General features: G+C 42.0%; 1 protein-coding gene across 2 annotated transcripts in view; it reads right to left on the reverse strand.

Moving 5' to 3' along the window:
• MMP16 (matrix metallopeptidase 16) overlaps positions 1-25,382 on the reverse strand; it is an 892,963-nt gene that overhangs the window by 348,188 nt on the left and 519,393 nt on the right. Inside the window, exon 5 of one of the 2 annotated variants that reach the window (XM_069621309.1) lies at positions 6,309-6,386. The exons of the other annotated variant lie outside the window; for it this stretch is intronic. Within the exon in view, the coding sequence (XP_069477410.1) occupies positions 6,309-6,386 (78 nt within the window). The remainder of the gene's footprint in view (positions 1-6,308; positions 6,387-25,382) is intronic. 2 annotated transcript variants of the gene reach the window in all.

Genomic DNA, 25,382 nt, shown 5'->3' on the forward strand with positions numbered 1-25,382 from the left:
ACCTCTCATTCCATCTGATACAAATATGCCTTTCAAATAAAAAAAAGACTGTTTCCTATACGTTTAGCCTTTTCAATGGGCATTAATAAGTCACAGGGACCTACGCCCTTTTCCTGGAAGTGATCAGTGGTAATTCCAATATTTAAGAAGGGGGACAGAAGTGACTGTATGAATTACCGACCGATATTGAAGTCTAAGAGATGCTGGAATGGAGTATATTTTACCGGGAACAGCTTGTATGTAGATAAAGTCTCCATGTAAATATGAGAAAGCTTCTGAACACGTGTGGGTTATTGGAGCTCCTAAAGCCTTACTTACAAAAAGCAAATGTCAACTAGCAAAATTTAAAGTCAAACTGTCCTTACCATAAATATATACCCTGTAACAGCTTTTGGAGCTATAAACACAGAACATTTACGTCCTCATTACATCCTTATTAAAGCTTGGGATTTTGTTTTTTAGCAGGATTACCACCAGTAATAGTTAAAACAATCACCAATGTTAATGTTGAAAATAAACCCAATCACAGATTAGACAAATTCAGGTAGAGGTAACATTTGGCAGATTTTCAAGCTGAAGTACAACCTTTTAACATAGTGGCATTTTACATCATATATGCTTAACTGCAGCTACTTTCTGTTTAACAATTTAAAAACCAAGGTTATGACACAAATAGGACTAAGCAGGCCATGTCTGCCATGCAGACCACCAACCACCGTGGGTGAACCCTTAACCTCAGTTGCTAAAAAAAAACGATATGTGAAAATCCTGTTTTTCTTTTGATCTCTGGGGCACCGACATACAATGTCCAGACTCCAGAATATTCTAAAAGAAATCGTTTCTTTAAGAAGTCGGAACCCGACTTCTGAAATAAATTATTTCTTTCAGAAATAAACGCTCCGGTTGCACCACAGGATGAAGGACCATTCGCTGTGCAACCGGAGCATTTCATTGTAATGGAGGGGCCCACTCTGCGCATGTCAGGAACAAGGAATCAGGGGTGATAAAAGAAATGTGTTTACAACTTGAGAACCTTAACAACCTGCAGAGCCATGGATGCTGTGTGTTGGTCTGCAAAGCTTTGACTTGGGAAACTGGCAGTACTTGAATTTCTGGCATGAGCTGATTCTAGATTTGGCTCAGGAGAAAGAAAAAGAGTCAAGGACGCATTTCTTGAGCCACTGAACTAAAGGTATACTCTGTAAAAATGGAAAGAGCTAGTGGTACGGCGTACCAATGATTTATATTACACTTCAAACTCTGAACTGAACATGTTGGTTTTTAGAGAGAGGGAGCACACATACACCTCATCAGAACAAGGCTTACTAGCATTGCACCCACGCCTACATCCATTGAAAAAGCAAGCATTGCTAACAAGGATCACATCCCATGTCGGTCTGCACATCAAAAGGCACGTAAGAATGGAGGCCGGGCTCCTAATTGGCTTCTGATGGGCTATTTAGAGGTGCGAGCAGGAGAAGGAGTTTGTAAATGGCCAGCTAACGGGTGCAGGGTTTGTGCAAACACGTCCAATGACTCCCCTCCTAATACCTAATACATGCATGTTGACAGGGACTGTTTATGGGGACAAACCATACTTTGAGTTCAATATCATTTTTGGAAGCCTGCATGTCAATGGACGGTTGGGTGGGGCATGGCATTAACATTGACTTGTATGGAGCACATCCCCGAGATCAAAGCACATGCGAAAATCCGAGACAGTGGAATAAATACGGAATTAATTGCACTTCTCCCAAAGTACCCTAAAACAAATATGGTGCGATAAGCAGCTTGCGATATGGAGGGGACTCGGGCCTCTGATGCTCTGAACGCTAGTTGAAGGGGTCTTATTTAAGGCTATCAGTCATTGATGGTGTATTGTTTCACTGTGTAAAAAGTCTGACCTGACCCCAGAGTTCAAAGGAGCTGCTATTGCTGCAGCCGGTAGCCTTTGGACATATGAGGTGCAGCCTAGTGGGCGAGGACAGCTGCCTGCTTGGAGCTGTTGGGCCCCCGCAAGGCTGCTTTGAAAGACTGGGCCTCGGAGCTCAGAGACAGGTTCTGCCTCAGTTGGCCTACAAAGCCTTTCCATCATGTCTGCTCTCACTTAAATTACAATGTCTGTGGTAACAATAGCTTCCCGGAGGGACACTTGACGCTTCCTCTCTGCCCTGTGAATAGCTTCCACCTGCCGGGAAGGGTTAGGGGGATAAATGAAAGACCTCTGTAAGTGGGTATCTCCAGAGACAGGAATCTTGCAGGCATTAGTCCTCATAATGTATGATGTCTGTCAGCAGCGCAGGGAAGCAGACAGGGCTAAACAAGCAGCCTGTCCAGCATAGCGAATAAGGTGGAACTACCTCTGCACGTAAAACTGCGGACACTTTAGTGGGGCGTAATCACAGGGAAGGTACAATACCAGGGGGAGGGGTCTAGTTGAAACTTGTGTTAGGGTTCCAACAAATGTGCCTTTTCCTTAGGATTAAAATGCAAACAAGCCCATTTGCAAAATCTTTCGGAGGCCAGTATATAACTCAGATGTCTGCTCACTATATGAGGTGGACCAAGGACGACCATTGTCTGATTTTTTATTGCTGGCAGTTCATCTGCAGAACTAGGGTCTGATAAACCATATTTTTATAATACCGTCTGGTTATGAACATTGGCCTAAGCACATTCGCATTGTACAGAAAACTGCGTCTAAAATGCCCTGAATAGAATTGACTAAAGCCGCCATTTTAGAAACGTTCGCCATTTTGATTAGTTTCTGTTTCTGTCTCAAACTGGACTATGTGTTTTTCTGGCCTCAGCTGAGCTGAATGAACTTTGGACTATGTCAACATGCTGAGGCTGCCTAAAGCAGAATGTTTGTTCTGTGCAAAGAAACCTTGCAGCCAAAATGAACTGCAATGTAAGTGTTGTCGGCACCCACAGCTTCATCCTCATTCAAACAACGGAACAGAATGCTAAGTAACTAAAACCGTGTGCTTTGGCAGAAACCCTTTGTGTTCATCTCTTGAAACTGGACTTACATTAAGCTCAAGACATAAGTGAAGATCAACATGGCCGAGTTAAACAAAGTTGTTACTATTGTATTCTGCCTGTAGGAAAAACATGTCTTAAGCCTGAAAACAATATTGTTGTATTTGTCATGTGAACTGGGCATGAACCCCTTTTTGTAACTTATTAGTTTGGAGAAGGACTGGACTAAGGGACCGGGACTGTATAAATAAAGCATGCTTTGTGATGTCCAGCACTCACTCTCCTCATGGTGTCTGCTGGTACACACTGCGAGCTGTTGGGAGCCCAGATAGCTATCTGATTTTGCCTTTGAATCTGTACAGAAATAAAGATACTTGTATCTTTGAACCCGTTATTGGCATACTTCATTTTGTGGTACTAAGCCTCAATAGTTCTTTGGTCTTTCAGCTCTACACTGAATGGAGCTCCGGCAAGACCATTTTTTATCGAGGCGTAGCTCCATTGTGTTCTGGCCTAATACATTCCCTGCATCTTTGAGTGAGTTTTTGCAGGTATGGCCGTTGAGCTGGTTTTGGCAGGTGTGGGTTGAGGGGCAGAATTTAGTGGCAGGGTGGGGAGGGGTTGGTAGGTTTGTGGGTGGGGTTTGTGCATTTTTATCACATCCATCCATGATAAAGTAACCTTCAAGCATGATATGTTTATTACCTGACTAGACTGGCATTTGGGTGCAGGCAGTCTAGTCATTTATTACTGTGGCAAGACCTTTTTATTGGAGCGCCATCCATCATTAAGCAAACATGCTATGTTATTACATGATAAGTCTCATTACATGAGTAGACTGGCATTTTAATGCAGCCAGTGTGGATATGTTTTCTTATTGTGGCATGGCATCAATGGTTTCTCAGAGCAACTCCAAAGGTTAAGATTGATTCAAAACCTCCCAGCTATCACTAGTTTTGTTATTCCTCACTCTCACAGAGGGGATGGGTTTGCCCTTTTGTGGGTCCTGAACCTGCTCAGCGTAAATATCCATGCTACACCTCAATGATGACGCCCAATGAGTTCACAATATGTCTGGGCCTGCTTGTGGACATGTGCAGAAGTGATGTGACCAAGCCGTTTGGGCAGGACTACTCCTTTAGGGTTGGGGCTAAACATGATTTGTATATGGTGTTTGCCCTTTATATAATGGCTTGGTAGGATGAAGAACAATGATTTGGAGGCTTGGCCAGAGCAATGCCAGAGGTTAAGATTGATTCAAAACCGTCCACCCATGACTTCATTTGTTTTGCTTGAGTAACTTTGGGAAGAATGCTATCCCTTCCTGTTCCCCTCTTCTGCCACATTGCTCTCCTCTCCCAGTTTCTATTTTTCTATGTAGAATACTCCATTGCTTCCTAGGTAGGTTTCAAGGGTGTGAATCTGTACTCACGCACATGCATAAATACACATATATAAAGTTATTGTAATATTCTCTCAATCAAACAGACAGATGAATGAATTCAGAATAATTCTAAACAATTTGGAAGCAAGAAAACACATCTTGTGTGTCATGCTGCAAAGCAGTGTATGATGCCTCATAATGGTTGACAGGGTGGCAACCGACCCATCATCATGGAAAAGTCAAAGCCAGCCATGGGAACCTCTGAGTGGTTCCTTGGGGTTCGTGTCCTGGTTGGATTGTGGGGCAAACAAGGTTTCCCCTGACTTTCAGTAGCCCATTTGCACAAAGCCAATCGGCCATGCCAGTCTGGAGGCATTTTGTTTCCTCAGCCTTGTATGTCCCAATGGTGAGGCTGGCAGTTGTAGTGCAGGCACAAATGTGTGTAGGGATACTCCTACATATCTCTGTGGTAAATACTGTCTTGGTACAGTGAATTCTCTTGCATTGTACATGCCAAGAACCAGGACTCAGGGAGCGGTGTGTGATTGGTACATCTCCTGCTTTTTGGTTTCTGCCTGCAGTGTGCACAGGACACAGGGCTGGTCATACAGAGCAGCAGTGGAAGTACAAAGTTCTGGAAAGGTTAGGTGATGGTGGACAGGCAGGTAAACAGAGAAATACAGCTATGTGAACTACGTGAAATCATATGTTGTGAAATTCACCTGTGTACTGTTTGCAACTTTCCATCTATTGGCCCCTATATGTGTTAGCCTACAAATTCAATAGTAGATCGCACAACATTGTAACTCACTTTTCACAATAAAGTGTTTGTAAAATGTATCATTTTAACCAAAATGTAAGAACAATTCTCTGGGGAGGAGGCCCCACGCCCCGTTGGTTGGCTGGGCTCCCTCACTTCACTTTTTCGTTTACGCATATTTGTGGGAAACATGTAAAACCCTGCCATAAAGAAGATCTGCGGCCAACACATGTATAGATCATGTTAATGTGAATAGATCATTAAAAGTAAGGCTTCTTTTTTCTGGAACAGGAAGTGTTTTTCACAGCAGCCTATCGAATATGTATTGTTGAAAGAGTAGAGTTGTCAACCCTTAATGGAATTTATTATTATGACGTGCATTTCCTAACACAACAGGCAATGTTTTAGTTGTTTTTTGATAGTGTTTGTTTATCCTCTCCCTTCCAATTTGCAATTAATAAAAAAAAATTGAAAACAAACGAGGTGTGATAGCCAGTATATTATCTCTAGCCTCAAAGTAAAGTGGCCAAGCCAGGCAGGATCCATGGCCCGGCCCAAGTTATGTTCATTGAGACTGGGGCGTGGGACGTCGGATGATTTCAATAGCCAGAGCCAGATTTTCGTTGATATTTTGGGTTACCTTGCAAATATACAGTTGGAAGGCAAGTAAAGTCCACACGTAGCTGACACATAACTGCAAAAACCTATAAACAAAACATATACTATGAAGACTGTTCAGCCACTGCTTTCCACAAGCCAGCATGTTTGTGTTACCATGCATCAATTTCAGGTGAACTCGTTGTAATATCTAGAAATATTCTACATGTACTGCTATAAAAAGAACTGCAAACTCTGATAATAATAATAATAATAATAATAATAATAATAATAATAATAATAATAATAATAATAATATCAGGTAATACTATAGTGCTTCATGTTTGATTTCTCTGGATAATTGTCTTTTGTGTCTCCCTCATAGATGCTTCCACTATTCATAATTGCTATCAAAAATGTATTTAAAACATCACAGATACAATATCACTTATTACATTTTCTAGAAGGTGGATTTGTCGTTTCCCTGGTATCGACAGTGTCATCGTTCTGCATGTGAATAATATATAAATGCATAAAGTGACAGCAGAGAGGCCAGGCACTAGACATGTTAAATTGCCCTCTTACCTCCTGTAGCAGGGTTGAACCTCACTGGTGGGGCTGTGAGGGGATGATTGCTCAGCCACTGCCCATGCTGTACATGGCCTGTGGATAAATGGAGGACGTGACTTCAGTTTCCAGTGCTGCTGAACCAGTGCCTTTCACAAGCACTACATTCTCATGAAATGTGAGCAAGGGAGCAATGGAGGGCAATGCAATATCTACAGTGGGGCACACACTCGAGGATACACAGGATAACAAGGTTGAACTCTGTGAGGACAAAGGGAATATGAATGAAGAGGGGACACATGGTCAACAAATATATTTATACACAGTGGGAACTTTCTGCAAAGCCTCATTGCCTAGTTTCCTTTCTCCGTTTCCAAAAATGTTCTCCACAAGGTTTATTTTGTTATCCAAATGCAGTGTTTTCATCTGAAGCATCGCACATAACATATCCGAAGTGTTAAAGTGAACACATTGAAGGATAACCCAAAAGATACAAATTCCTCTTGATATAACTGATTACCTACCCCTTAAAATGAACTCATCAGATGAGCTGTGCTCTTCAGTGGTCCTTGATCTTCAATAGTCTGCTCTAACATTGTGGATCCTACGACTGATCTGAATGTCATGTCATTCGGGCTCTCTCATGTCCCTCCGCGCATACCATTGCGTCACAGTTCACAATTCATGGAGAACACATTATTCCAGCTGCAGATGGTGGTGGGTTGTTTAGTAACATAAATAATTCTTTGAATCCTTGCATCCAATCTCTAAATTAACATTTCCTCCCACCCACAGGTTCACAGCCCCAGAGAGGGAGGAACTAACTTCAAATCAATGGATAAATACACCTTGCAACTTGAATTGTCTACATTTGAGACTCGGCCATGCATCAGATCTGCGGATCTGTAGAGAAGGCAAATCTTCATGTAGCCAAGTCGCTGAACCTGAGCAATGGAAATATTGTCCATTGTCATTACACATGGCAGCCTGCGATCAACAGCCACATATATAATAAAAGAATATAACATTGTGAGCTTATCATCTACAGTTTTGACACAGGATTTAGTAGTCACATCTTGACCTCCATAGTTAAATAAATGCCGGATTCTTCTTGGCGCTTTCATTCAACACAAAAAGTATTCTAGATGCCTCAGTCCTACACAGCAGAGGCGTAGCCAGGATTGTCTAGCAAATGCGGCCTGAAGCTAATTTAATTGGGCCCACTGCACTGACAAAAATATCTGTAAATGACCACACAGCGCTGCTGAGTGGGCATTTACAGATTTTGGGTTTGCCATGCCTGCTCACACCCTACCTTGCCTACGCCTCTGCTACACAGTGCTCGTTTCAAAGGTGGCATGTCCTCCTTTATTGCAAAATAAGTATCCTTCATCTCTCCAATGAAAATCACATTCCTCTATCACGCTGGATTTTTGTCAACGGTACTGAACGAACTCTATTTTCACCATAGCACTCTTGTCATGTGGAGCACACAAATGCAGCTCTGGCATTGAGGGCTTGTCAGATGAGTACATTGTTGTTGCTGTTCACTTTTTGCAAATTGCTTATGTACTCTCTGAAAAGGCAGGCACTTCCCAAGTCACTCGGTCTGAATGTTTAATAACTAACTCCTTTTAGATGCAGATCAGAAACATATGTTTTTTTTTCCCAAATGTAAGTGGAAATATGGCCGTCACATTTTTTGAGAATATCCTGCTTCGCCTCCGGAAGAGCATGCTCCACCAAACTTCCTGTGCAACCTCTGATGCAGCACCTCCGATGCAGCAACACAGCGGCAACGGCCAGACTAAATTGAAGTGTAAGAAGGATGGAGAGAACAAATACTGGTTTCAACCAGCAACACCGTGTAGAGCACAGTCCCATTCATACAATCCTGAAGAAATCCTTTTCAAGGCAAACCGTCTGCAAACTTCCAGATTCTAAAAGTACTATTCCATCATCCACGTATGCGAGGAATACCATCACTAAAACCAACCAGATAGACTCATGTTATTTAGCCTTAATTGTAAGCTGACTAGCCGAACACTGAAATATACTCTGAGTGAACGGAGCAGAAAAGTGGAGGCATGTTGGCACTTTACACAAATGAACTAGTGGTCTTCGCGAGGCAATACAAGAATACCCTGGGAGATTGAGCATACATCGAATTCAACAATACAATCACGTCTCATTGAGAAGGCTGTGACCTGATGGAGTAGTCACAGTATTGCTGTTGTCACCTACATTTCAGTAGCAATTCAACACCTCCAGTGCTTCTGACTTTCAATACTTGAAATTACAGTTAGACATTTGTGTTGTCATGGGGCAGTGTTGTGGTGAGGTTACCATAGCAAGGTCACTTGCGGAAGTGGTGTACAAGTGGTGTTATCGGTGGAGGACCCTGGCTAGCTGCTGCTGGACCTTTAAAACGCTACTTTTTGGGAGTTTTTTTGGTGTTGCAGAAACTGACTTCTTGCCTGCATGCTGTTTAGCCGGTGTGCTAACAGCATTTTGTACCTTTAAGGAGGAAAAAAGGAGGAGCCACCTGTAGCCAGCACAATGCCCAAAAGCCCCCACACCCGCGTAAGTGGAGCGGAAGTGGTGCGCAAGTGGTGTTATCGGTGTTGCCGGTGGGGACGCGAACAAGGAGCAAGGTGGCAATTGTAATAAGACACGGTGGAGAGGAGGTGCACTACGCGAGCAAGTATGCGCGCGACCAGCGTCTCAACTGACCCGGAGGAGGACTCCCAACGAAAAACGTGCCAACAGGTAAGACAGCGCCTAACCTCCTGCCCAGCTGTGCAATCCCTGAAGCCATCACCAGCGCGACATAAAGCCCCCCCAAGCCTCACACAAACCCGACTCCCGTTTACGAGTTTGATCTCCGGGGTTGAGGAACTTGACTCTTTAGAAGTAGGCATTGGGAGAGACAGGGATGAGGACCCCATGCGGGTGCCGGAAACTGAAGTTTCACTAAAAAATGTACCTGTTGAGAATATGCAGCAGGCTGAATCTCAGCAGGGAGGCAGGGATGAGGACCCCAGACGGGCGCCGGAAAGTGAAGCTTTGCTAAAGATTGTACCCGCTGAGAATACGCAGCAGACTGAATCTCAGCAGAAAGAATCTTCAGTGTTGATTCAGCCCTCTAATAACATAGAGGAAGACAAACTGGATGACAAGAGTAACCATAAATCTGGAATGATCGATACTGCACCTGCTCTCTCTCAGGAAAGGATAATAAACAAGAAAGACAAAAGTCCATTAAAAAGAGATATTACTGAACGTCTAGGGGAGATGCCAGAACAAACACAACAGCCAACCTTAAATATACTAGCTCAGCTGTCTGTTGAGTCTGATATAATAAAAGAAATGACCATAACTACAACTGAAGAGCCCGATGCGGAAAGACACACCTCTGCACCTGGAATCAATGGGAGCCCTATTAAGGGAAAAGATATCACCCCACAACAAATAAGAGAAAAAAATCTGACCGAAATCCAGAAGGGAAAAAACAATGATAAAGAGGAGGTGGACCTGCGAGAAGAGACGGTCGACCCTGAGGCAGAGTCAGCACAGACCGAAGGTGACCAGACAACGCAGAAAAATGAACAAAATGGAGAAATACAGCCTCAATTAGATGAGCACTTGAATAAGCGTTCTTTATCTAACACAATCGTCTATGAAGAAGACAGGGAGATAATTCCAAGCCCCTTAAATGGACCAGACTGGCAGGAGGATCTATGGCAGGACTCAATACAGCAACCCATAACTCCGCCATGTACAGAGTTGACAAAAGCTTGCTCTAAGAGCCCCAGGAAACTAGGTATGGAGAAGGAAAGAAGGGGGAGAATTGAGCCCTTGGGGTGGAAGAGGAATATATCCGAAACCAGGCTAGTAGAAGCTATGTAGTTACAAACTATGGATGCAATAGTCCGGAATCACCGACTCGGAAAAACTCAACCTTGGCCAACAAATTAATCCAAGACATCTCAAACCTAACAGGAAAAATCGTGAGAGAAAAAAGGAGGAATTTCTCTTTTATTATGGAGAAGATCGCTGCGCTGGACGCAAAGGAGCAGCTCAGTCTGGCCAGCCCGTGGGGCCTATTTCAGAAGGAAACAATTAACCAAATTAAAGGGGTCATGACTAATAGCTCACTGGATGTGACAACTACAAGATTGGAACATACCAGTCAGCCTCTGTTGGTTGACGATGTGAGCTTGAGGAAACTTAGCGAACATTGCAACAAAGGGAGGATGGAGGATCTTGCGCACATCCAAAATATAATAATGGCAGCGCTAAATACAACGTTGGCCCCCTATTTGAAACTTTATGAAACGCTAAATGACAATGTAACTTCGACCTATGCAATGAATTTGGAAATGAAGGAGCAAATCAAGGGACTGGTGGGTTTCACTGAAAGATTGGACGTAAGGCTCGCAAAAGAGTCAGACGCCTCGTGCCAGGGGCAGAATCGCCTTTGTGATCTGGCTCGCCAAGACTCGAATGACAAACATCTGCTAATGGAAGCTATCTTAGAAGATCATAAATGGATACGGAAGTCCTGCGAGCTCAGGGCAACAGTAAATGAAATACCTAAAGATATGCAGAAGAACAACCTACCAACTAATGATACAAAACTAGATCAGGGACCTGAACTAAAAGAAACAAGGAAACGAAAAGGGGGGGCCAATGATCTTGGGAAAGGAGCAACCGGGCACAAAGCAAAAGAAAACAGTCGTGGGCAATACTTCAGGTGATAAGAACCCAGTATCAACATACTCTATATTCCAAGAGGCAAATGTACTTCCCCAGGCGATGATCAAAGAGAAAGAGGACACTTTACCTGCATCCCAACGCGACATTGCCAATAAGAAAATGCAAAGCAATAAAAAGAAAAGCAAATGGATCCCGAGCATTCTTAAGAAATATAAGAACTCCATCACGGGAAGATACAAGACCTCCCTCTAAGAAACCAAGGCGCGAAATGACATTAAATAATCTCCAGCATCAAGATTTTCGACACGAACAAGCCACTAAAACAGAGGATGAGATAGATTCAAGATCAAAAGTCAATCTGGACGCCTCTGAATGCCTGAGTGATCTTATCGAAGTTATCAAAGATAACGACGAGTATGAGACATGGGCGAATATCAGCATGTCGGATTGGCAAGTGATTGACAAATATTCAAATCTAGAGGAATTAAAAGAAAGAAATATAAAAGATAAGTCTACTGTTAATAAAAAGGAGACGAGGAGGAAAGGGACGAAGGTAAGCACCAAAGCACAGAGAATTTACAGTAAGGACACAAGGATGGCAAGTTGGCTGAGGGATCTAGAAGATCAAAGGACCTCACACCGAAAACTTCATCCATCTAAGCAGGAGGAATCTGAAAATCGAAGTTATACAAAGAACCAGGAGCCCCGAAAAACAGAAATCATAGACTTGACGAGGGGAAGCAATAAGAAATCGCAAATAAAACAGGACACAAGAAAAACGGGGAGAGAGGGTTTAAAGGAGAAGATATCCAAATCCTTTAAATTAAAACTAGAAAGGCTCACCAAAGATCAGGAAAAATACAATGACCCTGATAAACAGGCTGTTAGTGAAAGAGAAACTACGGCCGGAAGATATTGTAATCATTGAATTTCTAGATGACAGAAGGATGGATTTGATTATGATGCATCTCAGATCTGAGAGAGTAAGAGATATGGTGTGGCGAACAAAAAATACTTTACGGGAACTAGGCTTGAAGTTGAGCTTAGTGGACAATAAGGAGATTAAAGGGAAAAATAAAGAGAATTCGCAATATGGTCAAAATTTACATAACCAAAATAAAAGGCAGATGGAGAAAAACTTAACTAAGGATGGACAAAAAAAATTCTCAAACAACAAACAAGAGAATATTACTCAAAGGAAGGTAAAGTGGACCGAGAAACTCCCCGAAACTGACCGGAAGAGGACTAGTCAGAAAATAATGGAGAATTATCTGACAAAAATGAAATACACTGTGGACAACTCAAGAAATCAACGGCTACAAAGCAAAGCAGAACCCACTAAAGAAACTCAAGGGGAGAGGAGTGCCAGGGCATCAAAACCCACATTGGAAAAAAAGAAACAATAGGAATCACAGCCCAAGCGAGGACCCCTACTAGCCTCATGGAACACCAGAGGGTTTGGCCATTTGTACTCTGGTGAATGTGAATTTTTGGAAAAGTATGAAATCATATGCATACAGGAATCCTGGGTAAGATCTAGTCCTGCATGTGAAAGATATCAAATATGCATGAATCCAGCCTTAAAAGGTCCATTGGGACGGCCAAGAGCGGGCCTCTTGACATTAATTAAAAAGGACGTAGACCTAGAGATTGTCGAAAATATAAATCCAAATCCATACACTCAAATGGTCAAATTTGTTAAAAACAGAGGAAAAGGGAAATAAGAATGCTGATAATAAATACATATTGGAGTCCCACAGACTGTCAAATAGAACAGTACTTAACAAGTATCATGGAAATGATTGACACATCAATGTATGAAGAGCCAAGTCAACTGATTCTAATATGCGGAGACCTGAATCTAAAGCTCTTGGACTCCTTGGGAAGGTTGAGACAAAAAGAATATCTAGAAACATCGGAATTGAGATGGATTTGGGAAATGAATATACGAGACATGATGATGCTAAATGGGCAGATTATAGGAGACATCCCAGGTGCAAATACGTGGTTCTGTGGCAAAAAGAATGCCTGCCTAGACTATTGTTTCGTGGCTGAAAATACAATTAAATGGATAAAATCAATGCATGTAAAGAAACAGACTACGAGTGACCACGCACTCCTAGAAGTACAACTTTTATGGCCCTCCAAGGAACTGACAAACCCCACGTAGCAACAAACTCAACTGACATGGGGCAGGAATAGAATACGCCTTAAAACCACCGATATTCCTCAGATGGTGGCCAAACTGGATAACAACATAAGGAAGAATCAAAATGGCAACACAGTGGAATATAGATGGCTCCTGAAAGATTTTGAGGTGAAGAGAGACATAAATAAGTCTACAAGCTTAACAAGGAAAAATGCATATAATAGTGAGGTGGCAAAAAAGAAAAGGGAATATCGAGCTGAAATACGTAGAATAAACCGAAGTAAACCATCGGATAAAACAGAATTGCTGAGGCTGCCAAAGCAAAGATATAAGAACTGGTTTAAAGCGACCAAAATTTGGAGAGCGCAGTGTGACGCAGAAAAGATGCTGGCTGCGATTACAACTGCCAATGCTCGTTCCCTTTGGGAAATAATAAACAAAGGAGATGACCTACAACCTGCATTAACCAACAACCAAGCATCTAAAGAAAACTGGGTGAATCACTACACTGCACTCTTTAAGGAGGAGATGATTATAACATAACCTAGCAAGAAGCCTAACTCGAAACCCTGGCCCATTGATATAGAAAAAGTGGATATATCATTAAGACTTACTCAGTTGAGCTCTTCAAGAGCAGCTGGCCCAGATGGAATATGGAATAAGATGTTAAAAGAAAATAAGGAGGAGTGGGCGGATTTCATACTGATCCTTTTTTAACAGATCTTGGGAGAGAGAGTAATACCTGCATCTTGGAAAGAGGCACTGATAGTTCCAATTTTCAAAAAGGGGGACCGTACTAACCCCAGGAACTACAGACCAATATCTCTGCTGGACTCTATTGGCAAAATCTTTTCATAATCCTGTTAAGAGATCTAAAGAAGTGGGCATTGGGATAAACGCCAGATGGCCTTCATGAAGGTGGTGGGCACCTCCCTTAATCTATTCATATTAAATCTGCTGAAAGCCCGGGCCTTGGAATCAAAGGGGAACATTTACCTAGGCTTTATAGACCTCGAGCAAGCTTTCGACGCAGTGATCAGAGAGCAGCTGCAGACAAAATTTAAAAAATTGAATTGCCCGGAAGACCTATTAGAAGCAATCCAAGAGTTGTACACGAATACAACAATTCAGATAATTGTCTTGAAAGGGGTGACACCACAGAAAAGATCTCAACAACAAAGGGCATTAAACAGGGCTGTGCCTTAGCCCCCTTTTTATTTGTCCTGTGTATGGCAGACATGCAAACCTCACAGGAAAATATAAGAGCTTTTCCACAGAAATTAGAAGGAGCAGAACTTCCATGGGTCTTGTATTCGGACGATATTGTCTTTATCGATCAGACGGCAATAGGGCTTCAGAGGAGAATCAAGGAATTTAAAAACTACCTGGACGAAAATAAAATGAACATCAACATCGTAAAATCCATGATTCTTATAATGCAAAAAACAATAGGCAGAAGGAAGAAAATCTCTTTTACCTGGTCAATTGAAAATCAGGCCCTAAAAATTGTGGATACCACCATCTATCTGGAGTCAAGTTAAACAAAAACAGCAATGAACAAGCTCAACTGAATTTCATTAAGGAAAGACTTGTTAAACTAACAAATCAGGGGAGAGAACTGCACCAGAGATATGGCGTATATTCTATGATACCGATTATAACATTCTGGGAACAAAAAGTTACACCTATCCTTACACACGGAGCTGAGACCCTCTTAAATTTACCATGGGAATCATGGGGAAAATTTGAGGGGTATTTCTGGAGAAAGATTTTAAGACTACCGAACTGTCTGAAAATGGCAACAATCGGGCACAAATTGAGGTTGCAATCCATGGCCTCAATAGTACTCTGGAAAACAATCTCCCTATTCCGGAATTGTATCCTGGAAAAACCATCAATCCCATTTGAAATACTGGTAGATCACCTGAAGACCAACGAGGACAAACTCCTCGGAGCATGGAAGCAAAAATGTCTTGACCGACTCCAGCATAATAACATCAACTTAGAAATGCTTAAAACAAATCCTGAAAAGGCGAAGAGATGCCTAAAAGAAAAAGAATGGCTAGAAACAGACACACTAAAGGCAGAGAATGGATACTGTCTCAACATTGTATGGGAAAGGAAAGCTCTGAATCATCTCCCTTCATATATTATAAAATGTCCATCTCCCCACTACAGAGATCTGTTGATGCGATGTTGACTGAACCTATTACCATCAAAGGAAGTGAAATTTCTAAGGAAACAGATAAGTGAACAAGAGACTCTCTGCCGCATTTGTAAAAATGGGGAAAGGGTGGAATCAGCAAGGCACTTGGCATTATCATGTCCGAAACTTCAAAATTTAAGGAGAAAATATTTGAAGATGGTACCCACACGAACGGAGCACAGTACAGAAGAGGAGTGGTGGGAACGCTTAATGACGGTTGATAAAATCGGCCAGTCTCTAGATGTACTGATGCTAGTAGAACGGATATACACAGAAATAAGAAAAAATGACAAAGATGATGACCTGACCTTTAAAGTGGAGGAAGAAGGAGGAACTTGAAGGTCACTGAGAAAGACTTTCTCCTGTACTGTACTGTACTGTTCTCCACCTTGGAGATGGAAAGGATTATTACATGTAACATTTGTTAAAGGTTGACAATTTGATTAACCAATAAAACAATAAAAAAAATAAAAAATAGGCAAGGTCACTGTGGAACAATGAACATCAAAATCATATCCCAGTGGTTGTGATATTGAGGTTTTCCAACAGAATCCCAAGAAGCTCTGGATGACCTATTGTGTATCACTCCACCAAAGGAAGTATTGTTAGTTAAATAAGCCTAGCTAGATAATCTAATTCCAACACATCATGTATTGATTAAAAAGATGCTCACCTTCCTGTTCCTAATCCTTGAAGGACATTTAGTGCCTGATTCACGGAAGTGTTTCTAATGGTGCAATCCCATAGGAAAACGTTCCATGAATCAGGCCCTAAGTTGTGATGAGGTACTGTGGGATTACGTCAAGAGATAGCAACGCTCCTATAAAGGGTGTGTCATTAAAGTCTCTGGAATTTTCCAGGCTCAGAGTTCGGAGGGTAAATGGCAGGGTGGGTGTGCACACGCATTGCCACCACCTTGCAACAGAAGCAGGTCTCTATGGTGACAATCTCACTTAGCACAGGTCATCAAAAGAATCCCCTGCTGGGCTCAAAAAAGTCTCCCCTTTCACACTGTACAAAGACTTCAAAGAGTTGGTTGTGTTTGTTAAGCTGTGGTTCAGAGGCTGTTTCTCCCCACAGGGTTTGAAATTAAGATTTGCGGAGCAGGAGCTAAAACAATATCTTTGGTGTCAGGTATTACCCAGTGGTCAGGATCTACAGCTGGGGAACCTGACATGGGTGAACAACACACTGCAAATCTAACTTCCACATGAGATGCACACATTAACGTTTTACCCATTATGTATGATCGATTATATTTAAAATCGGTCTTAGCAGTGTCCTAATTCTTCTTTATTTACATTCTCAAACACTCAAAGTTAATATCACATATGCATGTTTGTGAGGCACCAGTTGGCCTGGAGAGCCAAAAGTAACGCCTGCTAACTATTGGTTTTAAACTAAACAGGCCCTCCTGCGGTAGAAGCATGAGTTAAATAGCTATGAGCTCCCTGTAATATCGAACCTTGCCCCCATACAATACTGTGAATTCCCATTAAATAGCAAAAGAAAGTCGTGATATATTTTAAAAGGGCACTTTTGTCCACAACCCCTAAAACAATCTCTTAATCTGACATGTTAACATTATTCAGGTAATTACGTTTTCTGTAGCGTTAAAACTGTCCAGGGTGACCATTCAGAAGGGCAAACTCTGATCTATTGTTTTAAAAAAGTTGATTAACTGATCAGGCTTGCACTCAAGACAAATAGCATATAGCTCTGCTCCCATTGATATTCTTCACCCAGCTCTGTAGTACAAAGCAGACGAAGGTGGGACACTGCTCGCTTGGACACAGCCTCCCATTGGTTGTCCCAGGCAATGCAGGGATCCAAATAAAGATACAATGAGCAGTAGATAAATGCAGTCCCTGGGTGTCAGCACAGCCACATGGCACAGCCACACCAAGCAGAGGCTACCCGTGTAGAACCAGGAGTAAGTACATAGCATAACTGAAAAGTACCTTTCACTTGAGATGGAATCGATATCTCAGTGGCCATAGTGTATGACCCACTATGCTTTAAATGTCTTCCAAATGTGTCCTAATGCCTCTTAAAAACCATTCACAAATAATTGTATGTGACATAGATAATTTGTATGTCATTGGTTGGCTTTGGAGAGTCCCAAGCAGCTCACGTTAGCTGTTGTTAAAACTCTGACATGGTTCTTCTAGGGTGCAAGCAGCATCTAAGTAGCTCTTAGTAATGTTGAGCTGTGACCATTTTGAAACTGCAATATGCCCACCAGTTGGGCACAAAGAAACACGAGTAGAACCCTATACCAGACAAAGACGCGGAGTAAGCAGGCATCAAGGTGGAAAAAAAGTAGAGAGATGAAACCTATGTGGCAACCTCATGTTAGGAAGTTATATATGACAGACGTGTTGGGGAATGTATTAATACTATTTTGGGATGCATGATGCCCTTGAGATGTTCCAGATAGTTTGGGTGGCTATGATTCTTGCATATGTACAATGCCTGCACGTATTTCTTTTGAACACACAGTAAAGAAACATCTGACAGGTGTTTCGCTGATAACATTTTTTTCAATGTTCTTGTTGACGTCACACCTATTCACGAAGGGCTATGGACACTGGTTAGCATGCAGTTTTTTTTTTTTTTTTAATAGAGGACATCGCTATAGTCTTTATATAAAAACTTGCAAAGAGGACTTAATCAAGGCGTGGAACAACATTTTTATAAGGTCAATTGTGCAATGTTCCTGGAAGCGTAGATTAAAACCTTCAGGTGGTCTAGGTGGCCACTGCATTGTGAGTAGTATAATTTATGTATTGTTGAGTCACCAAGAGCTGAGTACAAGTGATCGAATTTGGATGCAAGAGAGGTCCTAAAATTAATGGTTGAGGATAGTAATTGGGATGGTAATTGTAAGAGAGCCTCCCACTAATCCATTACCTTCAGCATAACTTTAGATTAGCATATGTAAACTATGTTATTGTTTGTACTTATCGCCGGATAGGTAGCATAGAATTGTACCCAGGTTCCAAAATGTTTTTTGGAGCAGTTAAGAGGTAATGGATTCAATGTCTACTTAAATAGCTACATCACAAACCTAATGTTGCCAGCATCCTCACATGTATTGTTATTAGGATGCCCAGATGAAGAGGATTTCTACACATCTAGCTCAAATTATATTAAGCTAATCGCTGATCGTTTAACTGCAGTTTATTTGCTGTTGGCTCATATGTCAAAACAAACCCCTAAATATTGATCTTTCGTACTAAAATATTTGCAAAAATACTCCAGAGCTTCCAACCTCGCCCTCAGGGAATTCTGTGCTACACGCAGATTACTGATCATCACTGCCAAGGCCACATACCACAAAAACACTGTAGCCAATGCAAACAATGAAATCAGATCCATCTTAAAAGCCATCAAGCATTGCATCTACCGTCTGCCCGACCCACCTGTACCGCACCCCATCTAAACATCCACAGCCATCAACTCTTTCTTCACCAACAAGATCTGCCTGATCCACCAACACACAAACAACAGTGCCACAACACACTACACATCCCATCTCACAAAACCACAACTACCCGGATAACTTTCAAGACACTAACTATGGAAAACCTAACTTCCACCATAACATCGTTTATGGCCACATTGTATGCAGAAGACATCCTACCTTCCTCTGTACTCATCATCTGTCTGACTGAAGGAGTCCTCCCTTAGCTGACAAAACTCAACACCTCTCTAACTAAAGGCACCATCCCCTTGACAGTCAAGTCCAGGCAAATCCTCCCACTTCTCGAGAAACCAACACTGGACCCTGTCAACCTCAGCAAATACTGCCCCATAAACCATCTTCCCGTCAATGGTAAGATCCGTGAGAAAGCTGTAGCCATTCAACTGCTTCAAACTCATTGAAGCCAATAACCTCCTTCAGCCCTACCAATCTGGCTGCAGACCCAGCTGCACCACAGAAACAGCTACCATCAAGGTGATAGAGGCAGCCCTTAAAATCCTTGATGATGGCCATCCTTGCCTCTTGGTTCTCTTTGAACTCTAAGCAGCATTTGACTCAGTAGACTACCAGACACTCACCGATAATCTACATTGTCGCATGGTAATCATCGAGATTGTCCTCAGCTGGTTCATATTCTTCCTTGCTAACAACAAATGGTTTGTACAAATGGATTCATCCAGATCACCCATCACCTGTGGAGTCCCACAAGTATCCACCCTGTCCCCTGTGATCTTGAATATTTACATTGAACCTGTCTGAACCCTCCTTGCTCCACACATCCACCAATATGCAGATGACAAACAGTCCTGGATGTCCAGTGCTTACCTTATACTCAACACCTCGAAGACTGAATTCTTACTGCTGACCAACAACACTCACTGAACACCCTGATGTCCAGACCTGGCTCTCTGCTTTGAACCTTGAAGATTTCACACATGACATGGCCTCCTCGCCAAGTCCCTTATGTTCGACATCGACAGACACCTCAACTTCAAACAGCACATAGCATGGAAGACACAAACAGCTTGTTACTAACTTTCTCTCCTGCCCTTCATCCCAGAAAACAACTTCAGATCCACTGTCCCAGCCTTTGTCCTATCCCACCCTGATGGTGGCAATGCCCTTTTGGAAGGCCTTTCGGTGACTACCCTGGCACCCCTGAGATGTGTCCTATTGCCTCATCTATAAGGTTGTCTCCCAGAAGTCCCAAAGCTACCTTAATGATACTCAGCATCCCCAGAGGCCTCTGATCCAGCAGACATAAGTTCAGATGCAGACTTGAACTCTGCTGGTGCAGGAAGGAAACCACCAGAAGACAGGCCTTTTCTTTCTACACCCTAATACTCTGGAACTTCTTCTGCGTGAACATCAGACTCAACCCATTACTTCTACAGTACAGGAAAGAGCTCAAGACATTCCTCCTCAAGGAATGGCTCCTCCTTAACACCTTGGTCCACTGCCCACACTAGCTGAGATGTGGTGATCTGCTCCTCAGTGTCTCCTTCCCTGTTTGCATGTAGATCCCTTGCTGCCAATTGCCCGCCCTCCCCTGTTCTTAGATCCCCGCTCTCTTTGTCTCTGCTTTGCTCACTGTGTACTTCCCCCTAAGATTTTGAAGTACTCCATTGCTTCCCAAAGCTATGCGTGCACTCTAAAAACACCACAATAAAAATAATAATAATAATAATAATTTGATGTACAGAGCATTAGAGAACACGTGACCATGTTAAGCTGTTACATATCCACATATTGAGAAGGCACCTTGTCATGTCTGGGTCTTCAGCATAGTCTTAGCTCTAAGCCCAATGTATCGCATCATTAGATTTTTGTAATCATTTCCACACGTGTATCATGCATTTCTTAAACCCTAACTCTGTCTGTCTGAAGTTAATAATGTACTTACTATTCATTTTCATGTTGTTCTACGTTGCTTATTCTTTTGTAGTGTATTCTAATATGATTACATGTACTCATTCAGAACTCATATAAAAGATGTTTTGTAAACCTTTTTTTTCAATCGTACATCATACATCATCTAGCAATGTTGCGCTATCTTTCATTCAATTTTGACAATTGAATAGTGCCTGTGCGTTATCATGAGTCTGACAACGACTATCTGCTGACCTGAGTTCTCAAGTGTACATTTTTCATTTTGCACCACACTTGCTTGCGTGTATGCAGAGCCGCCAGGTGTATTTAGGTTGACTAGAATGCAGACACTTAATGATATGGCTGCATCGTTCTAGTAGCACTTTTCTCTGCCCATTGAAAGATGTCTGCCGCTCCAACTAATATTCTTTTGAGAGCTCAGCACAATGAGAGTCACATTCACAGATTTATTAAGAAGATAAGACCTGATCACAAGCCGTCTCCATGTACTAGGCAGGCACCGCCATCGCGATCTTCAGCGCCCCACTGTACTCCTCAAGTGACACAGGCCCTCATTACAACTCAGGCGTTAAGGGTTAACGCCGTCGTTAACCCTTAACGCCTGATTCCAATTTTAACGGCTGCTTTTAGCAGGCGTTAAAATCCATGGCGCTAAACCGCCTTGGTGCTAATTACGGCACCGTAATTTACGGTGCCGTAATTAGCGCCTTCCCCACTCCCATTATGCCCTATGGGGCAAAAATGGGAATGGGGAAGGGTAAATGGGAAATGGGGATTTACCGCCCCACTCACCTTGGAATGGGGCGGTAAATCCGCCATCCACCATGGTGTAAACGTAGTTTACACCATGGTGGTAAAGTTGGTGTACTTACCGCCTGGGTCGTAATGACCTCCACAGTGCAGATATGTTTTATTCACCTTAGGTGGATCCTTTGATCATTAGCCCTCTGGTGGTGGCCGGATGTATTGTAGTGTGCATGAACAGGAATGGACAGGCATTGAATAAGGATTAGACAAGAAGTTTGTTTTGTTTTAGTTGGCCATTATTTTATCTGGTCTTCGCCATCTAACAAACCTGGCAGTCTGGAATCATATATCTGGGCTGTCCGCATAACAAGATTTAGAATGCCAACTTCAATGATGTTCTTTCTTAGTATATAGTTCCCATCATTTGTATCAGATGAATGGTAGCTGAAAGTGCCCACTGAAGTCGCTATACCGGTCTGAACATTATTTGATATGTTTCTATGAATAATTAAGTTTTTTAAATAAAGTTTTTTTAAGAAGCACTTCTTTTTATTTTAATTGATGCTTTTAATTTGTATTTTAAACTGGTAATAGGAATTTTGTGAAATTTGAAGAAAATCTTTTTTTAAATTATGTATTACTTTTGTATTGAAAGGTTGAGTTGTTCAACTAAAGAAAAAATAATAATAATAATTTATATAACATATGTTTTCATTTTTGACATAGTTTAAGTGAGATTGGGTTGATTCGCAATTCAGCATCTCATCAATTTGTCTGACAAAAATCAACCCAATTAGATTTCAGGAAAACTGCCAAACCTAATGTCATCTTAGAGATGAAAACATTAAGGAACCGCTAGTAAGAAGAGTAAGTGCTTATGGCATGAGAGTGATAGTGACATAGGCGCTTAATAACATCTGGGAGCGTGAATTAATTAAGTACATGATGCACTGCAACACTTACACACATAAACCTTGTCCATGGGTCTTTAGGTGACTCGTGTGGGTGTTTGCAAATATATACATTATAATAATTGAGCCTTTCATGCTGTTTCACGTCAATATACAATGTCCCACTTGTTAAGCAAAGCTGCTTTTTTTCTAGAGTATTAATTCAACTGCAAAAAAAAACCTGCCATCGCAGCATGAGTGTCAATTCAAAGGCAGCCGACCATTACAGAAGGAAGGAATGACAGGATGTTTGCAGCATGCAATAATGGAAATGCATTATTTTAATATGTACAATGCACACTTAAATATGGCTTTCTCCACTATACAGGCAACCAGCAGTTCCACTTCTCGATTTGTTTGATACTCTGGGCCCTGGGCCTCATTACAAGGGTGGCACTCCCGTAATGAAGGGTGCCAGTACGGGACCGGCACCCTTCATTACGGGAGCGCCTATCACGAGGTTCACGAGGTTCCCCATTGCAGGAACCCGGTATTGGAGCCCAGTATGGAGGCAGCCATGGCGCTAATAGCACCATGGCTACCTCCATACTCGTAACGAGGCCCTCTCTCTCCTCTATAGTCTCACAAACTGAGGGAGAGTCGTTATGCCGCAAATTGGGAAAGGGTCATTATCCCAAGGGATAGTGTCCCCTCCCGAGGTCTAATGTTGGTAGTAGCAATACATGTTTGAAAAGTGTGCTTCAAGAGTAAGTAAAGTAAATAGAAAAGCTTGTAAATGAATGTGGTTTTACTTTGTAGTATTTAAATAACATGGTTGTCTGCATAAGTGACACATTTTAATTGCACTTGGTTGAACTGGAACGTGAGCATGCATAAGGTAAATGGTGTCTCTTTAAGAAAGTGACACAATTTTCAAAAGCTGTATCTTTCTCTTCTGTGTGTTAAATAGAATGCTGCAGCAAAGAAACAAAAAAAAAGTCCTCCCAGAGAGAAAATGTCTGGTTGAACCTGGAAATGGTTTGTTGTTTCCCTTTCAGTTTCTGAAGACAGACGGTTCAGAATGGAGCGAAAACCAATAATTATTGACTGCCCTGTAAACTTTCTGATTGGCTGAGAAGAGGTCAGTATTGATTTCCATGTGCTAATAGATGGAAAGCAAAAGATTCTTGTTATCTAAGCTGAGTTTGGTGATGTCTACGATCAAATGTGATTTACAATTTCTGGAGACATAACGACATTCCCTAAACCCCGCTTTGGGGAGAAAAGGAGTAAAGGCAGGTGAAGGAAGGCTGATCAATTGGTTGTAATTTTATTTTAAATCCTAAATTGCACATAAATGACCACTTCCATTTACACTGAAGTGCAAAAGGTCCACTCCGTGTTTTTTTGTTCACCTTGTCGGCTACATAATGGAAAACTAAAGTGTAAAGCACAGGCGAAATCGCCATTACAGATTACTTTTACACAACATTTGTGGAAAAATATAAATGCCTCACACAAATAATCAGTGCCGGAAACATTCACAATAGAATGCCATGGAATATGCCTGATTTTACCAGGCATAAAATGCAGGCAGACTCGGCGGAAATGCATTCTGCCATTAAAAAATGCGTTATTTTGAGACAGAATAGGGAAGCACGATGGGCACAGTTTTTCTGTTCAGTGCCCACACTCCACCTCAAAACAAAATGAGTATCCCCTGGATCTTTAAGAAAGGCATTAAGACGTGTGTCACCTGTCTTTACACCTTCTTTAAGGGTTAATTGCAGGAGGAATTTACATTTTTTTCTGAAAGGGAGGGGAAAAAGAGCGCGCAAAACCGTTACCTACCAGATTCTCGCATATGCTTTCCACTGCATTTTAGAAATAATGGCTACTGTACAGATTTTAGAAATAATGGCTACTGTACAGAGGGGGCCTGTTTACATGGGTAGTATCAACTTCGTGTAAAATGGCCTCCATGGTAGGCTCTGTGAGAAGCCGGTCCTGAGGCCTGTCACCACCTGCTCAGAATACATCAGAAAAGTATTACGGAGCAACCCGCACAGTTAAGACCAGCCTTTTGAGTGTGAGTTGTGTTTCAGCGAAGGGTGTGAAACGCCTCCTGCTGCGTGTGAGGGCTCCCAGTGCAGGCAGGCACACAGGGGTGCTTAGAAACATTGCATATGGTGTATAATCAGACTCTGCTCAGGCACTGATGGTTAGTGGAGTTTTTTCCGGTCCGCAGAGGCAGACGGCACTATCGGTAACCTGGGCTTGATTTTCTGTTGGTCTGTTGTGGATTTCCCATTGAGAACATATTTTTGTCATGATATATGTTTGCGTTTGAGCTTTGTCTGCAGCCAGAGAAACATGCTTGCGATTTCCCGGTAGCTCATGATTTGGCTTAGCAGATGACACACGACAACGTGGATCATAACGTGGAAAAAAAGATTACATTTGGGGTGCTACGCTTAAGGAGGAATATAAAATGGTGGTGCTACCATATTGAGGAACAAGGATGTCCCTGGATGGCAAAACAAATCAATTTTTCTCATGGTTCTGCGTATTATTGGATTTCTAGAAGACCTGGGCTAATATGGAAATTCTACATATAAAGAGAATCATGAATTAAAAATGATATTTACTCCAAGTATTGTTCAAACTTGAAACCAGAGGAGAGTTTACTGCTGCATTGTCTCAGAGCTCACATGAAGTTAACAGGGCATAGCAGGATACCTTTTGCTTAACCTTCCTGTTTTTCATGTTTTGGGACCATATCATTTCCAGGAACTGCACCCCATTGGCTTTGAGCCAGAGTACGCTACGTATGGGCGGATGTATACATTGACGTTCACTCATGGGCTCATTGCTTGGAAGGAGAGTTGTTTCTTTCATTTTATTTGAGAAATCCCAAAGTATATTTAGTAAATTCATAAACAATTGCAAATGTTTCATCATTGCACTCACATGGGCTAGTGCACACAATAATGCAGGCAGTAAA

The sequence above is a fragment of the Ambystoma mexicanum genome, chromosome 5q, assembly GCF_040938575.1.
Source record: "Ambystoma mexicanum isolate Mex_15411 chromosome 5q, UKY_AmexF1_1, whole genome shotgun sequence".
Classification (NCBI taxonomy): domain Eukaryota; kingdom Metazoa; phylum Chordata; class Amphibia; order Caudata; family Ambystomatidae; genus Ambystoma; species Ambystoma mexicanum.